This window comes from Diachasma alloeum, unplaced genomic scaffold, assembly GCF_001412515.2.
Source record: "Diachasma alloeum isolate Michigan unplaced genomic scaffold, Dall2.0 Dall_scaffold_00599, whole genome shotgun sequence".
NCBI lineage: Eukaryota > Metazoa > Arthropoda > Insecta > Hymenoptera > Braconidae > Diachasma > Diachasma alloeum.
In genome coordinates, this window is record NW_021680731.1 from 245,287 (window position 1) to 271,023 (window position 25,737).

The following is a 25,737-nucleotide window of genomic DNA, read 5'->3' on the forward strand; positions in this document are numbered from 1 at the left end:
CATATTGTTCATCTCTGTGTTCCCGTCGTGTGAGTAGACAAGTCTGTTCGCGCGCATGCCTCGGCTGACGCATTTGTGGGATTCACAGCATTAACACGCACCAAATTGAATTCGTTATTTGTGGATAACATCTTCCCTTTTCAAACAATTTACGTTCAGTGCAATTTAACGCAATTTAATTAAGTTTTTAGTTCATTACTTGATACATTTTAACGGAACATAATTGATTTTTCTCAGTTAATTAGTAAATTGAATTATTATAAAACAGTTATTTCATCTTTTCAAGTGTTTTATCAATTTTTATAAAATCACCTCAGTTCTATTAATTTAAAATAGAAGCTTTTTTATAATAAAATTCAGAAATTTTAATCTTGAAAAAATGGAATTGTCTCAAGAAGAGACGAAACGCGTTGCGTACTTTCAAAAAAGATTGAACACTTTTGCCATTCAGGTAGAAAAATTGGAACAATACCTAGAAAGCCTAAATGTTGATCCCATAAATGCTAAATTGCGTCTGGACAGTTTGTCAACATTTTATGAAAATTGTTTGAAGTACAACGAAAAGTTGACTTCACTTCAACCTGAGAATCCTCAAGTGGAAGCTTTTGTAGATATTGAGGCTCGACATTTCGAGGTGGCTAGTGCAGTCACGAAGTTGCAACGAGTCGAGCCACTTCTAAGTTCCACGTTGAATCCCAACAATATTATGATTACCGAACGGCAAGACCTACCAAAGCTCCCTAAAATTCGGATCCCTGTTTTCGATGGTAAGTGGGAAAATTGGGCAACATATAAGAACAAATTCATTGCTCTTATCCATTATCGAACGGACATCAGTGACGCAGTGACATGCAGTCAACTTTTCGACTCCCTCACTGGCCAAGCTCTGGCCAAAGTCGACCAATTCGATCCTAGTGACAAGGATTATCCAAAGGCTTGGCAAACTCTTCTGGATTTCTATGATCACAAACGCATTGTGGCCATATAATATCTAAATGCCATTCTCGATCTTCCTCCGTTCACAAAGGCGTCTGCTGACGACTTATCGACACTTCTGGACAAGACTCGTCAACATCTTCATATTCTGGAGGGTCTTGGCGCTCGATCTGGTGACGATTTCGTTATTCGTATCATCGAGCGCTGTCTTCCTCCAGTAATTAGAAGAAAATGGCAGGAGAAACTTGGGATGGATGAGCTTCCAAAGTTAGACGACCTTCTCGAGTTCATCCAAACTACTATTTTCAAGCAGCAAGCTGGGGATTGTGTGTCCCTACCTATTCGCAGTGACAATCCGAAAAAGAGAACAGGAGAGAATCTTCCTCAGTCATCTAGCAAATTTGCTAAGACTACTTCCCACACCTTTGTCACATCGTCCAAAGCTGATTCTTCTGCCTCTCAATCCACCTCTTTGGTCTGTCCGAGCTGCAAAAAGGCTCATCATCTTTACAAATGTCCGACATTCAACGGACTTAGGGTTCAAGATCGTTGGAATCTTGTAAGGAAGGTGAAGGCCTGTTAGAATTGTCTTTGGGTTCACCAATTCCCTTACAAAAGCGATAAGCCTTGCAAAAAATGCAGTCGCAACCACCACACACTGTTGCACAACGAGAAAGGCTCGCAACAGTCCAAAGCCAAAGATGCAGCAACTCCCACATCCAGCAGCAGTCAACAATGACTAGTACGTCCCTCATACACGACTGGCGCCTTCCCATCAGATTCCCAATTGATGACCACAGCAGTCGTCAAGGTTCGAAACAATCGAGGGAATTTTGTCATGGCACGCGCACTATTAGATTCTTGTTCCACAGTAAATTTAATCACAGAACGATTCGCGAAGTCACTTCAATTATCCACAACTAGTTGTTCTATTAACATTGGAGCAGTTGACGGTCTGTGCACTGTTTCGAAAAATTATGTTCAATTAGTTCTCCATTCAAATTACAATGACTTCAAACAACAATTAAATTTTTTGCTAGTGCCAAATGTTGCCGATGCAGTCCCTAATGACACGTTCTCTCGAAATCAATTCAACATCCCTAAGAATCTTCAACTCGCTGATCCTCAGTTTCATCTACCAAGGTCAATCGACCTTTTGTTAGCATCTAACACCACATTGTCGGTTTTGTCCATTGGTCAGATGAAACTCTGCCACAAAGATTCTGCCATCGTCTTACAGAAAACTCGTCTAGGTTGGATCGTCGCCGGAGGGTCTGAAATGTTGACTTCTTCAACGACCACTCCTTGCAATGTCATCAAATTGGACAAACTAATTGAGCGTTTCTGGTACATCGAAGACTTTGATCATGAACCCGTTCGATCTCGTGATAAAAATTCTTGTGAACAACATTATGTTACACATACCAAACGTGATGTTAGTGGAAGATACATAGTTCGACTTCCATTCGGAGATTCCAAATTCAATCTAGGTGAATCTCGTAGGCAGGCCCTCAAACGCTTTTCTTCGTCAGACCGAGAACTTTCATCGAATCCTCCACTGAAATCCGAGTACATCAGAGTGATGGAGGAGTACATTTCTCTTGGCCATATGACTCTTTGTGATGAAACTGAAGGTGGGTATTATCTTCCTCACCATGCTGTTATCAAGGACTCCAGTGAGACCACCAAGGTTCGTGTAGTGTTTGACGCTTCGGCCAAAACTTCTACGGGCATTTCGCTCAATGACACCCTCCTGGTTGGTCCCACCATTCAAAACACCATATTTGAACAAGTTCTTCGATTTCGCACTCATCGCTATGTCATCGCGGCGGACATTGAGAAAATGTATCGTCAAATCCTGGTTCATCCAGATGATCGACAGTTCCAAAAGGTTCTATGGCCCTATCAGGGGAATCTTCGAACTTTCCAACTCAACACCATGACTTTTGGTACAACCGCCGCCATCCATTTCTAGCAGTTCGTATCATTCAGCAACTTGCTCGTGATGAAGCACACGATTTTCCACGTGCCAGTAAACTTCTCCTCCGTGACTTTTATGTCGATGATTTCATTTCTGGGGCCCATTCTTTGGATGAACTATTAACTATCCGTGATGAGATGATTGCTTTATTATCACGCGGTGGTTTTGTCATTCGTCAATGGTCGTCTAATCATCGTTCAGCTCTGAACACCATCGATAAAAAATTCTTCGATTTAGACTGTTTGATCAAGAATGATCCAGTCCAGAAAACCTTGGGAATCATATGGGATGCCCAGAATGATCTGTTGCGGTACAATTTGAATCAGGTTAATCCTAACGTCGTTGCAACAAAACGCAAACTCCTCTCTGAATTGTCGAAAATCTTTGATCCGTTAGGGCTTCTAGGTCCCGTAACATTATTCGCTAAAGTCTTAATTCAAGACTGCTGGAAGGCTAAGATCACTTGGGATGAGTCTCTTCCTCAGGACATTCACACTAAATGGACATCATTAGCACTTCAACTACCAAGGTTGCAAGAAATCTCATTTTCTCGACAAATTTTGATCCCGAATCATTCTCGAGTCGAAATCCATGGATTTTGTGATGCCTCCATTCATGGATATGGGGCGTGTCTGTATATCAAAACTAGCAATCCACAAGGTGATGTATCAATCAAACTGGTCTGCAGTAAATCGCGAGTAGCACCCTTGAATGGACTTACCATTCCTCGATTGGAACTGTGCGCAGCTGCCATCCTCAAAAGATCATATCTCGAAACTTAGGCTCAGTTGGACTTCTTCATTGATCAGGTTTATTTGTGGTCTGATTCCACCATCGTTCTTTGCTGGCTTAAGAAAGCCCCTCATCTTTTAAGAACTTTCGAATCAAACAGGGTTGCAGATATTCAAGAGTTAGGAAATCAAGTTACCTGGAGACACGTCGGATCTGATGACAATCCAGCTGACGCATTGTCTCGAGGACAACTTCCATCCAACTTCGTCAAGAATTCTCTCTGGACTTCAGGTCCTAGATGATTGATTCTCGACCAATCCCAATGGCCACAGTTGATCGAACCTTCGGTCACTCAAGTGCCTGGGCTAAAAAAGAGCATCTGCCTGCTCACTAACATTTCACCTGAATCCATTTACACTCGTTTTTCGAACTTCGAACGATTTGTAAGAGTTTTTGCTCGCATCCTGCGTTGGAAAAATTCACAAGCTCCTCGGAATCGTCCACTCTCCGTTGAGGAAATTCACGAAGCCGAATATCGCATCANTCTAGGTTGGATCGTCGCCGGAGGGTCTGAAATGTTGACTTCTTCAACGACCACTCCTTGCAATGTCATCAAATTGGACAAACTAATTGAGCGTTTCTGGTACATCGAAGACTTTGATCATGAACCCGTTCGATCTCGTGATAAAAATTCTTGTGAACAACATTATGTTACACATACCAAACGTGATGTTAGTGGAAGATACATAGTTCGACTTCCATTCGGAGATTCCAAATTCAATCTAGGTGAATCTCGTAGGCAGGCCCTCAAACGCTTTTCTTCGTCAGACCGAGAACTTTCATCGAATCCTCCACTGAAATCCGAGTACATCAGAGTGATGGAGGAGTACATTTCTCTTGGCCATATGACTCTTTGTGATGAAACTGAAGGTGGGTATTATCTTCCTCACCATGCTGTTATCAAGGACTCCAGTGAGACCACCAAGGTTCGTGTAGTGTTTGACGCTTCGGCCAAAACTTCTACGGGCATTTCGCTCAATGACACCCTCCTGGTTGGTCCCACCATTCAAAACACCATATTTGAACAAGTTCTTCGATTTCGCACTCATCGCTATGTCATCGCGGCGGACATTGAGAAAATGTATCGTCAAATCCTGGTTCATCCAGATGATCGACAGTTCCAAAAGGTTCTATGGCCCTATCAGGGGAATCTTCGAACTTTCCAACTCAACACCATGACTTTTGGTACAACCGCCGCCATCCATTTCTAGCAGTTCGTATCATTCAGCAACTTGCTCGTGATGAAGCACACGATTTTCCACGTGCCAGTAAACTTCTCCTCCGTGACTTTTATGTCGATGATTTCATTTCTGGGGCCCATTCTTTGGATGAACTATTAACTATCCGTGATGAGATGATTGCTTTATTATCACGCGGTGGTTTTGTCATTCGTCAATGGTCGTCTAATCATCGTTCAGCTTTGAACACCATCGATAAAAAATTCTTCGATTTAGACTGTTTGATCAAGAATGATCCAGTCCAGAAAACCTTGGGAATCATATGGGATGCCCAGAATGATCTGTTGCGGTACAATTTGAATCAGGTTAATCCTAACGTCGTTGCAACAAAACGCAAACTCCTCTCTGAATTGTCGAAAATCTTTGATCCGTTAGGGCTTCTAGGTCCCGTAACATTATTCGCTAAAGTCTTAATTCAAGACTGCTGGAAGGCTAAGATCACTTGGGATGAGTCTCTTCCTCAGGACATTCACACTAAATGGACATCATTAGCACTTCAACTACCAAGGTTGCAAGAAATCTCATTTTCTCGACAAATTTTGATCCCGAATCATTCTCGAGTCGAAATCCATGGATTTTGTGATGCCTCCATTCATGGATATGGGGCGTGTCTGTATATCAAAACTAGCAATCCACAAGGTGATGTATCAATCAAACTGGTCTGCAGTAAATCGCGAGTAGCACCCTTGAATGGACTTACCATTCCTCGATTGGAACTGTGCGCAGCTGCCATCCTCAAAAGATCATATCTCGAAACTTAGGCTCAGTTGGACTTCTTCATTGATCAGGTTTATTTGTGGTCTGATTCCACCATCGTTCTTTGCTGGCTTAAGAAAGCCCCTCATCTTTTAAGAACTTTCGAATCAAACAGGGTTGCAGATATTCAAGAGTTAGGAAATCAAGTTACCTGGAGACACGTCGGATCTGATGACAATCCAGCTGACGCATTGTCTCGAGGACAACTTCCATCCAACTTCGTCAAGAATTCTCTCTGGACTTCAGGTCCTAGATGATTGATTCTCGACCAATCCCAATGGCCACAGTTGATCGAACCTTCGGTCACTCAAGTGCCTGGGCTAAAAAAGAGCATCTGCCTGCTCACTAACATTTCACCTGAATCCATTTACACTCGTTTTTCGAACTTCGAACGATTTGTAAGAGTTTTTGCTCGCATCCTGCGTTGGAAAAATTCACAAGCTCCTCGGAATCGTCCACTCTCCGTTGAGGAAATTCACGAAGCCGAATATCGCATCATCTTGATGGTTCAGCGTGAACGATTCTCCATCGAACTCCGAAAGCTTTCGACCACTCAGTCTTCAGAGGCTCCAGTCCGTGCATATTTGAAGGGAACTCCCTTTGATCAATTACATCCATTCGTGGATGACAAGGGAATCCTCCGTGTGGGGAGACGTCTCAAGAGGTCGGAACTTTCCTACAATCAAAAACATCCCATTTTGTTGCCCAGTAAACATCCTGTTACGGATATGATCATTCGACAGGTTTATCAGTCAAATCTCCATGCAGGGATCCAAAGTACTCTCCACGCCATTCGAACCAAATTCTGGATTTTAAACGGCAAGGATCAAATTGGGAAACTTGTCCGTCAATGTGTTGAATGCATCCGCCAGAAACCAAAGTTGGTTCATGCTCAGATGGCTGATTTGTCTAGAGCTAGAGTCAACGAAGCACCAGCTTTCTCCCGCACAGGTGTCGATTTCCTTGGACCAATTCTCATCAAGGAGAAGAAGGATCGCAACCGATCCTTCCGCAAGGCCTACGATTGTGTGTTCGTTTGCATAGTTTCAAAGGCCGTACATATCGAGCTTGCCACTGATCTTTCCACAGAAGGTTTTTTATCAGCCTTTCGAAGGTTTGTCAGTCGTCGAGGAGTTCCTGAACATGTCTATTCTGATAATGGTACAAATTTCGTTGGAGCGAACACGGAGCTTAGCGAACTTTACGATCTGATTTCCACTCCTGATTTCAAAGAGGTAGTAGGAAACTATGCTTTGTCCAAACGCCTCGAGTGGCACTTTAATCCGCCACTGTCTCCCCATTTTGGAGGGATTTGGCAAGCGGCTGTAAAAAGTTTCAAACATCACTTGAAGCGCGTTCTAAAGGATCATAAGCTCACTTATGAGCAACTTAACACTCTTCTTATCGAAATCGAAGCAATCTTAAACTCGCGACCTTTGTGTACTCTTTCAACCGATCCCAATGATCCTTTAGCCATGACTCCAGCTCACCTGTTGATAGGTAGACCATTCAACGCGCTGCCCGATAAATCGTTTATTTCAGTTCCAGATAATCGTTAGTCTACGTACAATTTCATCACTAAGGTCAAACAAGATTTCTGGAACAAGTGGCACAAAGAATATCTCCACTAATTGCAGATTCGTCATAAATGGCATGACTCCACTGCTGAACTCAAACTAGGCTCAATGGTCCTCCTCATGGATGATCTGGTCACCTGTGCACGATGGCCACTGGGAGTGATCGTAGAAGTCTTCCCTGGGAGTGACGGCATTGTTCGAGTCGCATCAGTCAAAGCTGCTGGCGGCATCTACAAACGCAACATCACTCACCTATGTCTCTTGCCTGTGACTTAATTGTGATCTAGCGTATCAAGAATTGTAAACATGCGAACTCATTTGACCTGCTCTATAACATTAGACTCTAATAACATTTCGCAGCTTTTGCCGGGAGTATGTTACATTGTAACACCTGCGAAGATTTGAGGCCGCGTTCATATGTTGGCGACAAGCGGCGGCTCTCTCCTCTCGCCTCTCTCCTCTCTCTCCTCTCTCTCTCTTCTCTCTCCTCTCTCCTCTCTCCACCGGATAACGATAAGGAACGATAATACGCAGCCCTCGGAGATCGATAATCTCCAACTAACAACTGAGCGCCAGATCGTTTTTTCGAAACGAACAAAATCCGAATGAATTCCAACGAATTCCACTAATAACGGAACACCCGCCGACAGCTCAGTATAACAACCGCGGAGGCGGCTGGGTTCCCAAATGCTACTCCCAAAAATTAGTATGAAATGACTGGGTCGAATTATCCAAAGTCCATCAAATCAAATAATGTTTATTAACATAAATACGAATATTTACAAACAATAACAAATGTTTACAGTTTTTATATACAGGACTTTGTGAAGTATAGCGACAGCCCAGGGGCTTTAACATATATTTAACATGGTGATTATGAGAGGGGGTAACAAATTGAAGGTTGCGGGTGAAGAGGACATTCGGGATAGGGAAAATAATTTTTAGAAAAAACCCTATTTCATTATCCAAAGTGAAATTCTAAATCAAATTTTTCGGGGTAATAAAAGAGACCTTTTCGGTATAGAATTCTCTCTCTCTCTCTCCCTCTCTCTCTCTCTCTCTCTCTCTCTCTCTCTCTCCTTCCTCCTCTCTCCTCTCTCTCTCTCTCTCACCTCTCTCCTCTCTCCTCTCTCCTCTCTCCCCTCCCCGCCGGATAACTGTGAATAATACTGCACGCTTGTTTTTGCCGCTCTCATTTGCACTGCTTTTCTGCATATTTCTTGTCCACGGGCAGCTTTAATTTGCAGATTGTTGCACGGTTTACTCAGCAACAAACATTTGGATGCATTATTCCATTTTGTTGGTTGCTTCTATCCATTTTTTTTTGACATTCTGGAGTTTCTGACGGGTAACATAACCTCCTACTTCTGTATTGGCTGTCTCTCTTGCTTGGCTTGCTGTCACTCTCACTCTTCACATCAGTTCGTTCGAGTTGTGGGACCCAACGCCATCTGTGAGGTAACCGACTGAGCATGTCAGGGGATTACCGGCGAGGCCTCTGGGGCTGGGAACTGCAGAGTGGAAGCTGTTGAGACGACGGTGAAACAACTCAATGAGTCATTGGCTAGAATCAATGCTGAGCGTGCAAGATTCTCGTCTGACATAGTTATCTCAGGCCTCATCTATGGCGATACAGCTGATCTTTCTCGGCTAACTCTAGCAGTCATCCGTTTGGTTGTCTCTACCATCACTAGTGGTGACATTGTTGCAGTTCGCCAGCTACATCAGGGCAGTGATGGTCTCAGTGTCTGCCATCTCAATGTCAACTTGCTCAGAGCCCACATTGACCGTGTCAGGTTTTTCCTGGCATCTCGTCCTCCCATTGATGTGATCGCTATGTTGGAGACCAAACTTTGTCCCCCTGTTGATGATGACGTTATTTCCCTTGATGGTTATCGTCTCCTCAGATGTGATAGGAACTCGCGCGGTGGAGGCGTTGCTCTGTTCATAAAGAACCAGTTTGGGGTTAGGGTATTGGCTATGTCTCAGGCTGAGTGGACATGCAGGCCTGGTCTTCTGGAGTTTCTGTTTTGTGAGATCACTGTCCCGAGATCTCAACCAGTGTTTGTGGCGGTAGTCTATAGACCTCCGCATGCGCCCTTTATATCTGGCAGCGATTTCGTTCCGTCACTTAATACTTACCTTCATGAATATAATACCGAGGTCATTCTTGGTGATTTTAACGCTGATCAATTGTCTCGGAGTGACGATGCTAATTTCATTAGGTCCCTCATAGCTGAGAACTCGCTGACTCTAGTGCCACATGGCGCTACACATCATACGGGAAGCTCGGACACTTAGCTTGATCTGTGTCTCATTGATCAAGAGGACACTCTGGTGTCATATGGTAAGACTGATTCTCCATTTGTAGGTGATCATGATCTCGTCATGGCGACCATAAAAGTTGTATTTTCCAGGGATGTTCTGGCGGGGGACGTCACTTACACGGATTACAGGTCCCTCAACCCTGTTGTCCTAAATGAATGTTGGTCGTCGTCTGACTGGTCTGGGTTTGGTGACCACTCCTCCCTCAGCAACATGGTGCTTTGCCTTAGCTCTAACATCGCTAGTGCTATTGCTGCGGCTGTACCCGTCAAGAGGGTGAGGAGGTCGTCAGGGCGTAAGCCTTGGATGGCAGCTCACCATGATGAGCTCAGGGAAAGGGATTATCGTTATAGGGTCTGCAAGCGTACAAGATCTCGCACAGCTTTACTTGAGTATCGGGAGGCTAGGGATTGTGCACATCACGAAGTTGATGGCGCGCACCTGGCTTATTTCCGAGCAAGATTGGAGCCTCTCAGTGACTCGGCGCAGATCTAGAGGCAGCTACGCCATCTCGGCGTTTGTCCTCCGAAGGGTCGCACAGCAGACTTCGATCCGGAGGTGCTTAATGAGCACTTCTCGAGAGTGTCATTCGATGAGGATGAGCCACCGGATGAAGACTTTCTTGCGATTTTAGCGAGGAGGGGGGGGGGCACTCGGCCGTGGGCTCCTTCGTCTTCGCGGCTGTAACTTTGCAAGAAGTTGTAGCTGCGGTGGGACATTTCTCGTCCACTGCTCGTGGCACCGATGGCATCACGCTGTCTGTGGTGAGGGCTGCCTTGCCCTTCCTTGCTCCATTTCTTGCAAAGCTCTTCAACGAGTCCTTTAGTTCCTCCAGTTTCCCAGCCCAGTGGAAGGGTTCGCTGATCGTGGCACTCGAAAAGGTTAAGAATCCATTAACGGTGAATGACTTTCGCCCGATTGCACTGCTGTGTTTCTTATCGAAGGTCCTGGAGAGATTAGCTTCTCTACGATTGCGTGATTACCTTGTTCGTGCTCGATCCTGGATCCCTATCAAACAGGGTTCCGTGCTGGTAACAGCACGCAAACGATACTCTTGAGGCTAAATGATGACATACGTCTGGGAATTGATAAAAAGCAACTGACTCTCTTGGTACTGTTTGATTTTAGCAAGGCCTTCGATACTGTGTGCCATGTCCAGCTCCTGCAGAAGCTCAAGAAATATGGCCTTGCGTGCTCCGCTCTCATGTGGATAGCCTCATATTTGTCTCAGGCGACTCTTGATGGTAGAGGTGGCTCTTCCTCCTTTCGTCCCTTGAACAGAAGGGTACCTCAGTGGTCTGTACTGGGCCCTCTGCTCTTTCTTATAATGATTAGTGATGTTGCTCTGCGGCTACCACCGGGAGTTCGTCATCTGCTGTATGCTGATGATCTCCAGATTTATTATCAGTTTGAGGGGTCACGGCTGAATTCAGCTATCGAGATCATGAACGCTTCCGCCACCCATATTTCTAACTGGACGACTACCAACAGGTTACGCCTAAATGTAATGACTAAGGCTATTATTTGTGGGTCTCATACTTTCATGAACAGGGTTTATTCGAGTGCTGGTGTGGGTGTTACTATTGACGGCTCCTTCGTCCCTCTTGAGTCCTGTGCCGCAATTTTGGTGTGATCCTTGATAATAGACTGTCGTGGCGGGATCATGTGCTGGGTGTCTCGCGGAGAGTGCACTCCGTTATGTACAGGCTTCGCTTTTTTCGTGCGAGTACCCCCTACAAGCTTCGTAAGCATTTGGTGGAGGCACTGGTGTTTCCAATAGTGGATTACTGCTGCCTCGTATATGACGGCCTGTCGGATGAGTTGGGCCTCAAGATGCAGCGTCTGATCAACATGGGGGATTAGATATGTCTCCGGGGCGCGGGTTGACGAGAGCATCACTCCTATCATCGTGAGAGGCTCGGCTGGCTGACCTGTGAGGCTCGCAGGAAGTATTTCCTGGGGTGCCTAACCTATAGGATCTTGAGGGATGGCTCCCCGGGATACTTGGCGGAGAAAAGAATTCTAAGAGAATTAGAATTTAGAGAGAAAAAATTTCCGCTTCACCCAGCCGGGAATCGAACCCGGGTCTCCCGGAGCGGCTCGGGTCTGTCACGCCGCGCCGTCCGGTGCGGGGTGAGGTGATTCCACTTCGCATTCCTCGTTTTACCACGGAGTCTCTGAGGCACTCCTTCCATGTGTCTGCGGCTTATTTTTGGAACGCGATTCCGTCGCCAACGCGCGACCTACTCTCCCTGCAGGCATTCAGGGCCTCTCTGATTGACCTGTTGCAGGGTGGGAGCGTACGCCTGAGTCCTCGTTTATACCAGGCTTCTCTAGCCACCTGAGTGCCGAGAAATCGCCCCATGACTCATTCCCTGACTCATTCCCTCCTTCATTCACCCATTCCTTTATCCACTCATTTACACAACAACACTCATATCCTCATCCAATCATCAGGAAGCGAAAATCTAGGGAGCTATTTGTGCAACTGGCTATACTTATCAAGTCCAAATAAGTCAGTGACTTGTACTTTGCACTATATATAAATATGGCATTTTTTCTTTGCTTTTCTTTTTTCTTGTACTTTGCATCATATATAATTATCGTACTCTGCATTATATACAAATATCGAACTTTTCTGCGCAGTAAGACTCCATTTTGAGAGGAAGGTCCATAAGGACCACACTACTGTTTCTTAGTCTTTTTCTACATTGTAGGCCATTTAATGGCTATCTGAATTTTTGTACAACATACCGTACAGTAAATAAATCATTCAATACCAATACCAATACCCTCTCCCCTCTCCTCTCTCCTCTCGCGATGTGAGGTTGATGTGGCCATAGCTAGGATGAGCCGTGTTGCCAACAACGTTTTGGACTGGGCCTCTCGCAACCGCCTGAAACTCAACGTCTCCAAGACAAAGGCAATAATTTTTGGTTCGTCGTTCTTCGTGAATGACATTTACTTTTTGCCTGATCTGTCCATTAGCGTTGGTAATTCTCCTGTTTTTTGAATCCTTTGTCCGTAGTCTCGGTGTTACTCTTGATAGCAAGCTCTCATGGCGTGCGCATGTGCAGAGTGTCTCAAAAAGAGTCCATTCTGTGATGTATCGCCTTCGCTTCTTCAGGATTAGCACAACTTTCGAGCTACGTAAACACCTGGTTGAGGCTGTGGTGTTTCCCCTAGTAGATTACTGCTGCCTTGTTTACGACGGGATCTCTGGGGAGCTGGCCATCAAGATACAGCGACTTATCAACATTGGGATTAGATACGTCTTCGGATCAACGGGAGATGAGCACATCACCCCTTTTCGAATACGGCTTGGCTGGCTGACGTGCGAGACACGCCGTACCTATTTTCTAGCATGCCAGACTTTCAAGATTCTTAGGCTGGGTAGTCCAGCCTATTTAACCGATTTTTTCGTAGTTAACCAGTCTGGCAGGCCTGTGAGGGGTGACGCCAATTCATTGCTGATTAGACCCTTTCGCACTGGGTCGCACAGGCGCTCGTTTCATGTTTCGGCGGCATATCTATGGAATTCGCTTCCGGCCGAGTTCCGTGAGTTGCCCACGCTTCAGTTCTTCAAGGCTGCAGTTAGGGCAATTCTTAGTGAGGCCCCTTAGCAGTCGTGTTCTTATCCGTTTCTTCTTCCCTTCTCCGACTTTTCGTCCCCCTTTTTCGTATCCTTTCCATCTCTCTTATTGTGATAGTTCGCTATGTTTTTACTGAGAGTCCGCGTCTGGTTAGCTGGGGTATTTGGTTGCCCTCTACCTTTGTCGCTCTAGTTTATCTTATCTTATTTTCAAGTTATTATGGTTATCCTACTTTACATGAATGTCTGTCTTAAGTATACTCTTGTTATTTCTGCTATATGGCTTCAGCCATAGTGTTTGCACAATATAATGTGCAGTTAATAAATAAATCAATGAATCAATCCTCTCTCCTCTCTCTCTCATTCTGTCTGTAGTTCAGACCTCTGGAATTTGCAATTCCTGAGAATTAAAATAATTTCAATATTCAGCCCCTAACACATGTTAGCAATCTAATTTTCTAGACAAATTTTTCGCTGGACGTATTTTTTGTTGAAAAGTTGACAGAGTAATCATCTCTTTACCCTAGTCTAGTTACCAAACGCGACCGTGCGACTTCGATAACCTCCGCGTGGATTCGCCGCCTTGGTATTTAGGCTTTAGCGTTGCCACATTCACTCTACACTGCCCGGGCACGTTTGACCTGTTTCCCGCAACTTCGCGTTATGGTCATTTAACGAGGGAAAAAATAATTCATCTGTTCGACATAATTTGACAAATCAATTTTTTTCTTATTTTTTCGATTCGCCAGTCAATTGTCATTTTAAAAAAACAACGCGCGGCGGGCTTTCTCTCATAGAGTGACCAATCGAGACTTAGGGGGAGACCTCGCTAAAATTGAAAAGTCTTTGAAAATCTCCCCAGCCGTACTTCCTTTATTGCTCAATTTCCATCTGATGTAGATTTTTCTGGTCCGTGATTCTGGTTAGACTCTAGAAAATTAAATTAAGTACCCATTTTACTTCATAACTTATGGATAATGTCCATGAAAAAAAAATTTCTTTTAATGCACTCTTTTTTATTTGTTCTTGCATAAGGTTTAAAAAATCAAGTGGAGCAGATGGACTCTTCTTAAAAGATTCTTTTTTTCTGTATTCATTCTTTTTTTTTATTGTTATTTATGTATTGACCTACAAAGGGTTATTTACAATCGTTTGAGTGAATATTACATTTCTATTCAACTTAGCTTGTTGTCTTCCTTTGGATACAATAATCGTTGCGTGTTTTAAATTTTAATCTTGTTAGTTCTTACAAATTCATGGATAATTTGAGTGGGTTCTATTTGTTTGAGAACAAGGATTGAATCTATGGTAAATGGCCTTGAGCATTTGATTTTCATTAGTTGTTCAATCATTTTTTCGCTCCCCATTGGAAACTGAAGACATTCCCAGAGTATATGAATAATATTCTGAATCTCGGCTCCACAGGTGCACTCCTTGCTCTTCACAATCCCGATTCGTTCGAGTGATTTATTGGGGTGGTAATGATCTGATCTTGCTGTTAACCCAGACACCGAAATCTCTAGGAAGATTTTTACCTAGGTACCAGGGACGAATATTACTTTTTCAGAAGTTTTTGAAATACGTTCTTCCTTTTGGTTTCTTTTTCGGGTTTTTATTATCCGGCTCTGATTGTGCTTTTATAAGTTCCCGTGTGCTCTGATTGCCTTTTTGATTAAAGAGGGCTTTGAAATCTATGCTTGGGACAGGGAACAGACTAGAAGATTATTCTTCCGTAATTCTTGTCAGCCCTCTCATTACTCTCGATTCCCGTGTGCGCAGGGATCCAACGAAAATTTATTTTCGTTCTAAATGAGTTTTCTCTGTAGAATTCTTGGCCTTTTTTTTCGCGTCTGTAATATACGGATTGGTATACGGATTGAATCTAATAGAACCTACACTTTTTAGAGCGCTGAGAGAGTCAGAGAGAATGAGGTGGCTGAGTTCGTTGTGGCTGTTTGCTATGTCAATGGCAAGATTTAGAGCGATGCACTCTGTTGTAAATACTGAACAGTTTGGATCCAGAATGTGCACAGAGTCAGTGTTCAGATTCGGACAATGACAAGCTGCGCCTACATATCCCTCATCCGGGTCCTTGCTATTATCTGTGTAAATTACATTCCAGTTTTCAAAATTACTCAAGAGCTTCTGATTCAAGGCTTCATTGGGTATTGGGAAGGATTGAAGGGTTCTTCCTAGCTCACTGCTGGTTTCTGATGAGGAGATGAGTGCCTCATAGTTAAGGGAAAACACCGGAAAATTGGGTTCACTTCGTAGGGTGTGATGACCCAGATTTTCGTTCGCTTTTCCTTAAATATGAGAGAGATTGTGTCATTTACTTGTGTCGATTTGTTGGAAAGGACTCTGGTGATATACGATTTGCACAGGAATTCGGCGCGGTCGCCGATCGACTTCAATTTGGACTCTCCTATTAATATATTAGTAGGGGTACTGCATCTGTAACCTAGTGCGAAACGTATGGCCGTATTCTGAATAGAATCAAGTTTAGCTAGGTATTTTTTTGTACGGGGGAAATAGATAAATACCCCGTAGTCAATTATGGACCGCACGTAACTTTTATAGATTCCGATGAGCGTTTCTGGGTCAGTACCTCACCAGGTTCTACGAAGAAACTTGATAATATTTAGGGCTTTCAGACATCTTTTCTGGAGTATGATGATTTCATGGTTAAAGTTTAATTGTTGGCCAAAGTGAATTCGTAAGAATTTTGCGGTGGGGGAGGAGACTATTACGTGGTTTCCTATTCTAATACTAGTTCTGTCAGGGGGGAGCCTTTCTTACGGAAAAGTAAAGTAACAGTTTTTTTTCTGGGGATACATGGAGGCCTAGGGCATTTATATTAGAGATTAGCTGGTCGATGGATTCTTTCAGGATGAGTTTATCGCTTTCAGAATCAGAGGTGGTGATGAATAAGGTAAGGTTTTCTGCAAACAGTGAGGCATGAACTTGGCAGTGGAGTTTTTTAAAGATGTTTCTTGTGTAGATGGTGTATAAAAGTGGTGAGAGAACTCCACCTTCGAGTAGGCCTTTATATACTGTTCTGGTGTCGCTTCCTACGGTATCACAATGAAGAATTCTTTCATTAGTAAGAAATTTAACGAAGCGGAGTAAAGGATCAGAGCACCCAATTTCTGCAAATAAGTCGAGCAGAATGTCGCCAAGGACGTTGTCAAATGCGCCGGTGACATCTAGAAAGACAGCGAGGGTTTGTTTCTGGTCGCGAAGGGAGTCTTCAACATGGAGTGTAAGGTTTACCAAATTATCTCTATAAGACACTCCGGGTCTAAATCCTGTTTGAGGATCAGGGATCTTGTGATTACGTTCGACTCACCACTGTAATCAGTTTTTTTATCATTGATTCATATAGTTTAAGAACGCATGAGGTTAATGCGATAGGCCTAACACCGGTTTTATTGGCCTTGGGAATGAAGTGGAGGTATGAATGCGTCCATTCCGGGCGATATTCTCCTGTACTATGCAGTTCGTTAAAGACATCTAAGAGGATCAATATCAATTGGGCTGGTAGTTTCTTTAGGAGAGTGTGGTCATTGCCATCGAGCTCCGGCGCTGATTTATTATTTCTGTGATGCAAGGAATAGTTGAACTCGTCGAATATGAATGGTTGATCCAGCAGTGGATTGGGTTCAGTGGGTGGAATAGTGTCAGGGTTTGTGCAGCTTGTTCATAGCTTGTTTGATTTTATTTTGAATTTCAATATGATCCCTCGGAATACCCGATTTGTTATTCACCCGTGTATTATTTAGTACTTTATAAGTGTTCCAAACTTATTTAATATTTTTTCTAGTATTTAAACTCTCTGTAAATTCAATGAAACATGCCCTTTTTTTTACTTTTGAAAGTTCTTCTACCTACAGCAACTGATTTTTTATACGCTATGAGATCACTGAACGTTTTGGTGCATCTCCATTTTTTATAAGCTGCCGTTCGAAGCCTGTCTACCTTGGCGCATTCTTTATTCCACCATTTAACTGGGTTCCTGTGGATTTTGGGTGAGACAAGTCTTTTACGTGGAGTACATTTTGTTACATTGGTTATAATGATATCTACGAAATATTGATATTTTCCTATTGGACTCAATTCATCGAACATAGGAGACAAGAATAAAGAAAATGATGCTGTTAATAAGTTTGCTAACAAGTCCCAGTTTATTCTAACTGACGTGATTTTGGAAGATTCCTTGGTATACTGAGTTTTATGAACATTTAACGTTATGTTTAACGGGAAGTGATCGAAGCCCCAGGTTTCATTGAGGGCATTTACCGTGATAATGTCAGCTAAGCCTGGACAACCAAGTACTAAGTCGATATTGGATTTGTTTCCTCTGTATACATCTAAATGGGTTAATGTGTCTGGGTTATATAAAAAGATGTTGTTCTTTTCTATGCATTCATAGAGTCTGTCTATCTGGCTTATTTTACCTACAGTTCCACGCAACGTGGTGAGCGTTGAAGTCGCCGAGCAGAATACAGTTTTCTAATTCACGGTAAACATCTATGATTTCATTCCAGAACTCTGTGACCAGGGATTCTCCTGGATTACGGTAGCATGCTAAAATGGGGATTTTTGGTTTTACGTTATTAATTTCTGCGCCAGCGAGTTCAAGACTCGGATGGGGATCAGTAATATTCTGGTGAGGTTTGAAGGACAGATGGTTTTTGACAATGAAAATAATATCTCTACCTGCATGATTTACTTGATCTACACGGTAGGTTCGGAAACCCGGAAATTTGCAGGGTTTCTTGTCTTCAATCTTCAGTTTAGACTCCACGCCGATGAAGATGTCGCAGTCTCGGAAAGCACGTTCGATGTCTTCACGATGACTGTTGAAGCCTCTGATATTCCAATAGATGATTTTGATGTTCCACTGGATGGAGCCTGGGTCAGGTTGTTGATGTTGATAGTCATCAGCCATGGTTGTTTTTATTTTTGTGGGGTCATGGAAGAGGCCGTCATATAGCCATTTTCGTCTGGATCAGTGGACACTTTGTCGAATTTGTTTGCCGGCTGCGTGACTCGGCCTTTAAACTGCCGTTCGTCCATATAAACAACGAGTTTTCGCAGTGTTGTGACCAGATGCATGGCATCTTTCTCCTACTTCTCGGCCAATTCGCGAGCATCTTTGATTTGGTATGAATCATCGATGAGCTATATAAATTATTCATAGAAGAACTCGTATTTCTCTGGGTCTTTTCGAAGTACTCTTGCCAGACGGGGAGAGAAGATCCTCATGTTTTCTAGAGTTAAAAGACGAGCTTTGGATATCTTTGCCTTTTTTTTCTTTTTTAGTTGCCCTTCGGGACCTCGAAACCGTCTTCGTCGTCTATTTGATCGTTAAAGATTATCTCTTTCTCTGATTCTTCTGGTGTCTCGGGTAAGGCTCGTTTTGCACTGTTTACAGTTTCTGCATCCATAGGCTCCAATGTTATGATTGCCGGATTAGCTCGTGGAATTCTCTCGGTATTATCTCCAGCCGCCGTTTCGCCATCGACTTGGCCTTGGGTATTGTTCTTTTGAACTGCTTCGTTCACGATGTCTGTCACTGGGAGATTTAAAGTGCCAGGAGGTGTGGTTTCACGTTGTCGTGCGGACCTGTGTGCAGCGCTCGTTTTTCTTGTTTGTGCAGAATCTTGGGGACAGTTTTTTGCTATGTGTCCTGCTTTATTGCATTTGTAGCAGTTGAAATTATCCACAGTGGTTAAAATCATGTATAATTTATTCTGATGAACGACATTGAGAGTTTCGTGGAGGAGCCGGACATCAACTTCTTTGATTATCAATTGTCTCCTAACAGTAGCTACCTTGTAACCTTCTCTGTCTAGTGTTAGATATAGTGTAGTGATCTTCGTAATTGGCTCAATCTTTTTCTCACGCAGAGCCTCCTCTATTACAGAGTTCGGTATTTTGGGGGTCACATTCGAAAGAACAACTTTCCGGGTTTTTGGCCTTTTCAGTAACGATGTTCAGCTTGTTATCGCCTATCTTAATGTTGGCGTCTGGTGCAGTAATTTTATCTACAAGCTCTGGGGTTGAAACCTAGACAACTACTCGATTTCCCGTGAGTCTTTCAACTCCCTTAACATGCTCTCGTCCAACGAATTCACCGATAATACACCCAAAAAAAGTCGGTCTGAATCAGACCGATCAAGTCGCAGTGAATCATGCCGGGAATCGACTTGTTTCATGTCGAATTGACGGCATGGATCAGGTCGGACTCGGACAGGTGCAAACCGAAATATCGGTCTGATTCAAGTCGATTTTTCAACTTGATTCAGACCGACTTCGGTTTGATTCAGGTCGATTTTTCGATTTGATTTAAATCAATTTTTCGGTCTGATTCAGATCACTTTTTCAGTTTGATTCAAGCCGATTTTTTGGTTTGATTCCGACCGATTTTTCGGTTTGATTTAGACCGACATTTCGATTTTATTCAGACCGATTTTTCGGTTTGATTCAAGTCTCGATTCTTGAGCTTAATTGATCAAAAGTTTCTTCAATGCCGAGCGGTTTTTATACGCGGGGGTGTAAAAAGGTGATTTTGTTAACAGGTTGGGATTCTAAATCGGGGTCTTATGTAGATTTTATATCGGGGAAGTGGTCTTATATATGGGAGGGAGAGGGAGGGGGGTGCTTTGAGAATTCATGACCGAAAAAATGGAGCTGGTGAATTTTTCAAAAATATCTCGTAAAGTAAGGAGAGACGGCGAATTTTTACGAAAATTTGGGAGAGGGGGAGGGGTGAGAGGGTGCATTGAGAATTTCCCTTCCCCCCACTCAAATTTTCGTAAAAATTCGCTCCCTTAGTTTTGGAGATATTGTTTAAAACCTTACCGACTCTACTTTTATTGGTTGTGAATTCTCAATGCACCTCCTCCCCCCGCCCTAAATTTTGGTAAAAATTCGCCATCTCCCTTAATTTTGGAGATATTTTTAAAGAACTCACCGACTCAATTTTTTTGATTCAGAATTCTTAATGCCCCCCCCCCAATTTTCATAAAAATTCGTTATTTCCCTTAGTTTCAGAGATATTTTTGAACCACCCCCCCTCTCCCTCGTTGCGAAATTCCCCCTCGAAAAGTAAAACAATTTTCTAGATTTTAGAAACAAATTTTCCAAATTGATATATTTTTTAAGAATATCATAGTTTTAAATTAATCCCTATTTTGATCATTAATTTTAAATGATTTCTTTCTAAAACGTAAAGTTTTTTCGAAAGCTAATTCGCTTTTTCTCTCTGTGTACGGTGTACAGGGTGTCCCATAGTATGTGACAAAAGTAAATTGCGAATAACTTGAATACGGTTAAGTGTAAATAATTGTTGTTTCTTTTATTGTACACAGAACATTCGGCAAATTATAATACAATCCCTTTCAAGCGTCCGCCATCACTTGTACTACAGAACTCTATCCTACGCTCGAAACTGGTATAGATGCGCTGTATTATGTTTTCATCAATAGCTCGGACAGCATCCCTAATTGCGTCTTGCAACTCTTCCACAGTCGTCGGATGCTTTTCATAGCACCTGTCCTTGAGAAAACCCCACAGGCAAAAATCACAGGGATATAAGTCAGGACTGTAAGGCGTCCATTCCATGCCCCCATGGGCATACTTAGGGTAACCTAAACCTAACACACGAGTGCCATAAACGGAAAAAAGTGTTTCAAATACTCCAGTAGTCCTGTGTGGGGTGGCACCATCTTGCATGAAGTAGAAATTCTTGACTAATTGTTTTTTTCGTGCCCAAGGAAAGAAGTTCTTTTTCAAGAACTCACAGTAAATGTCAGCATTAATTGTCCGACTCTCGAGCAATTTAAGGAAAACACCCTTTATGGTAACTGCCGCCCATGCAGTAACTTTTTTCGGGTGTGAGGACTTGGTTTCAACGACGTGAAGTGACTCAGTCCCCCAAAAGCGAAAATTTTGTTTATTTACCAAGCCACCTAAGTAGAAATGTGGTTCGTCAGAGAAGATGATATTCTGTACCTTCATCCCCTTGGATTCAAAAAGATTGTAAAGTTCTTGGCAAAATTCCACACGACGGGCCATCGCTTCTTCAGTTAAAAATTGATGTACAGAAATTTTGTAGGGATGAAAGTTTAAAAACACTTTTAAGATACGGTGAAGTGAAGTTCTCGAGACTTTCAAGGTTTGGGAAGTCTTCCGAAGAATATCATTTGGATATTTTTTGAAATATACTTCAGTTGTGCGCATAACCTCATCTGTGGTTACAGTAGGTGAAGGACCAGGATTCTCATCCCTCATATCGTCTAGTGTACCGTATTGATCAAATTTCTCAATTAACCTGAAAATACCCATGAATTGGTCGAAAAATACGTAAATCTTCAAAAAAAAAAGAAAAAAAATGTTGGTTATCTAGTTCATTCACTCTATTTACCATCTGAGACTCGAATCAGACACTCCAGTGTGTGTGCCATACTTAGGATGGAATGCTCTTATTGCTGCAGTAGTTGAATCTCCTCTTCGGTAATATGATTTGATGAGGAATGTTTTTTGTTCAATGGTTAGGTTTTCTAATTCGCAAGCGACTGAAGTATGGATGAAATTTGCGGAGAGTCTCCACTTCAACCATATATTAGACTTTTGACTGCGCTGTCACCTTGCGGTATACAACGCAATTTACTTTTGTCACATACTATGGGACACCCTGTAAGTCGACTTATTTCGCGCGAAAAAATTTTTCATGTCGGAATAAGTCGATTCAACTCGCAGGATAATAGTTGAGAATGAAATTTAGAACTTATTCAGTTTTCCACTTGAATAATAATATAGTTAATTTATTTTTCTTAAATCATTTATAGGGAATATGTAACACAATATGTAGAATCGTTTTCCGTCAATAACTCATTTTCGGAAAGAAACGACGTATCACGCTTCGTTACTGAGATCATTTAGATTTATTATTATTATTTTTCAGTTTCGTTTTGCAAAGGTACTAATGTGGAGAATTTCATTCTCTAATTATACAGATTTCCGATAATTGTTGCCTCAAAACCATCCTCTTTCCATTGATCAATTCCCTTGGTTTATTCTCTAAAAATTTTTTTTTCTAAGATGAATTTCAATACCCCCACTCTATGGCCTTTAAAACGGAATGCCGGTTTCCCGACTAAAGCGTCCTACTATGCGTTTCATCTTAGAGTCTATAAATTTAACATTCTTTCATAATGAAAAATGTTTCCTATGGTCAAGGAATTTCATCAATTTGACCGGGAAAAGTCAAGGAATTTTGTTGAAACTTCCAGGTGGACACCCTGACACGGCATGATGGGGAGCATTTTAACCACATTCGAGGGTTAATGCAGAAGCAAGCTCCATAAAAAAGATCTCTTAGTAAATTATTCTAAACCCATTCACATTCGCGCCAACAGTAAAACAATTTCTGTTAACTATTTCTTAGAAGTTTAGGCCAATCAATTATCATCTTGAGTAAATGAAAGCTTACTGTGATTTTTCTTTTCACCAGGGTAAAATAGACGTGTGCATAGCACTTCTTCAGCATGGAGCGGATCCAAATATCCGCAACACTGAAGGGAAAACGGCTCTTGAACTAGCAGAACCAGCAACGAAGCCAGTATTAACCGGAGAGCATCGGAAGGATGAACTGCTCGAAGCTGCTCGTTCAGGAAACGAGGAAAAACTTTTGCAGCTTCTCAACCCACTCAACGTTAATTGTCACGCTAGCGACGGGCGTCGCTCCACTCCTCTGCATCTTGCAGCTGGCTACAATAGAGCCCGAGTCGTCCAAATCCTTCTGCAAAATGGGGCAGACGTTCACGCAAAGGATAAAGGAGGCCTAGTTCCTCTACATAACGCATGCTCCTACGGGCATTTTGAGGTAAGCGAGGCTCTCCTAAAACACGGAGCAGCCGTGAACGCGAGTGATCTTTGGGCCTTCACACCCCTGCACGAAGGCGCTAGCAAATCTCGCGCCGAGGTGTGCTCTTTACTCCTTTCGGAAGGCGCTGATCCAACGCAACTAAATTGCCACAGCAAATCTGCAATAGACGTAGCCCCAACCCGAGAACTTCAAGAGCGTTTGGCCTATGAATACAAAGGTCACTGCCTTCTAGACGCTTGCAGGCAGGCAGATTTAGTAAAGCTAAAAAAATATTCATCAGCTGACGTCATCAACTTTAAACATCCTTACACTGGTGACACCCCGCTTCACTGCGCCGTCGCTTCTCCCTATCCCAAACGAAAACAAATAATCGAGGCTTTAATTCGTAAAAACGCCTCAGCGAATGAAAAAAATAAAGATTTTCTTACTCCCCTGCACGTTGCAACAGATCACTCGTACTACGATGCTATGGATGCCCTCCTAAGACACAATGCTCGTGTGAACGCATTGGATGGACTCGGACAAACAGCTCTACATCGATGTGCAAGAGACGACAACATCCAGGCTGTTAGAATTTTACTATCCTACAACGTGGACCCAACCATTGTCTCTTTACAGGGTTACACAGCGACTCAAGTGGCAACTGAGAACGTTCTGAAGATTCTGGAAAACCCTCCCAGTTGCACAGAGGATGTCGAAATCCAGTTGCTTGAGGCCAGCAAGTCTGGCGATCTAACTGCAGTCGAGAGAATCCTTCAAGCTAATCCTCATGCAGTTAACTGCAGAGACTTGGACGGGAGACACTCGACTCCGCTGCACTTCGCAGCGGGCTACAATCGAGTCCCCGTAGTCGAGTATCTCCTGGCAAATGGCGCCGATGTTCATGCTAAGGATAAAGGTGGACTGGTTCCACTGCACAACGCTTGTTCCTATGGACATTACGAAGTCACGGAATTGTTAGTTAAACATGGAGCTTTAGTGAATGTGGCTGACCTCTGGAGATTCACCCCTTTGCACGAAGCTGCAGCTAAGGGTAAATGTGAGATTGTTAGATTGCTGTTGAGACACGGAGCTGATGCTTCGAAAAAGAACAGAGATGGTGCGATTCCATTAGATCTTGTGAGAGAAGGTGATCAAGATGTTGCAGATTTGCTGAGGGGGAACAGTGCTCTTCTGGACGCTGCTAAGAAGGGAAATTTAGCTAGAGCCCAGAGATTAGTGACTCAAGACAACATAAACTGCCGGGATGCTCAAGGGAGAAACAGTACTCCTCTTCACCTAGCTGCTGGCTACAATAACCTCGAAGTTGCAGAGTTTCTTTTGGAGCGAGGGGCTGATGTGAATGCCCAGGACAAAGGTGGATTAATTCCACTCCACAATGCTTCTAGTTATGGACACTTGGACATTGCTGCTTTATTGATCAAGTATAACACCGTGGTGAATGCTACCGACAAATGGGGCTTCACCCCACTTCATGAAGCCGCACAAAAGGGCAGGACTCAACTGTGTGCGTTGCTGTTAGCTCATGGGGCAGACCCGTTCTTAAAGAACCAGGAGGGTCAGAGTCCTGTAGATCTAGCTAGTGCTGATGATGTTAGATGTCTTTTGCAAGATGCTATGGCTTCTCAGCAGGTCGTTTCTTCGGTTCCGGCAGCATCTGGAATTAACGCAAATGGGAACAGTTCTACTGGAAATAGAACTTCCAGTATTGCGTCGGTTGCTGCCACTCCACCACCTAGTTTGACACAAGAAACTGTTATTATGCCGTCGGGGGCGCAGATGATGCTTTGTGTGCCTGTGGCCAGGCCCACTGCTTGTCTCAGTCCCATGCCAGCTATTGAAAGCTGTCAGGAAAGAGACAAAGATGGATGCGAGGACAGGGGCTGCGCTGCTGTTACAACGGTTCCTGGATTCTTGGCGACTTTAGGACTGGAACATCTGCTTGAGCTCTTTGAAAGGGAACACATTACTCTGGATATCCTAGCCGAGATGGGGCATGAGGACTTAAAGCAAGTTGGAATCTCTGCTTATGGATACAGACACAAGTTGATCAAAGGGATGGATAAACTGTTGAATTCGGCGGTGGGGTCAATTTGGCAGCCGTCTATAAACCCTGCAACGCTGTTGGTCGATTTATTGGCGGATGATAAGGAGTATCTGGCTGTGGAGGAAGAGATGCAGAGTACTGTCAGGGAACACAGAGATAATGGTCACTCAGGGGGCATCTTCGAACGATACAACATTGTCAGGGTAATGATTTCATTTGTTAAAAGTGATTTGATAGCTGCGAAATAAACCGAACCAATTTTTTAAGAGTCGTTCAGTGATCTTTTCTCTATACATAATTGTCATGGCAAAAAGCGAAAAATAAAACTTAGCACGTCAATATCACTTTATTCACAATTTGTTTTTTAAATCGGTTCATTTTCTGCCGGTGAAATTGGTCTTCTATACTCCACGTTTGAAAATGTAAACTTTTTGGGAGGGACTGATCACAGAATGATGCAGAATTCAGAATTGTTTTTAAAATACAATACCCATCTTAACTGTTTTTTTCTCGAGCTCAATATATTGTTGCATGAATAATCGAGCTTAATTTTTTGACGACATCATTTTTTAACAACTCAAAGAAAAATTAATTATCT

The 25,737-nt window shown here is 43.1% G+C and overlaps 1 protein-coding gene across 1 annotated transcript in view; it reads left to right on the forward strand.

Moving 5' to 3' along the window:
• LOC107043556 (poly [ADP-ribose] polymerase tankyrase) overlaps nucleotides 1–25,388 on the forward strand; it is a 183,843-nt gene extending 158,455 nt beyond the window's left edge. The window contains exon 2 of the mRNA XM_015265102.1: nucleotides 22,718–25,388. Within this exon, the coding sequence (XP_015120588.1) occupies nucleotides 22,718–25,387 (2,670 nt within the window). The 3' untranslated portion in view covers nucleotide 25,388. The remainder of the gene's footprint in view (nucleotides 1–22,717) is intronic.
• Nucleotides 25,389–25,737: the final 349 nt, after the last annotated feature.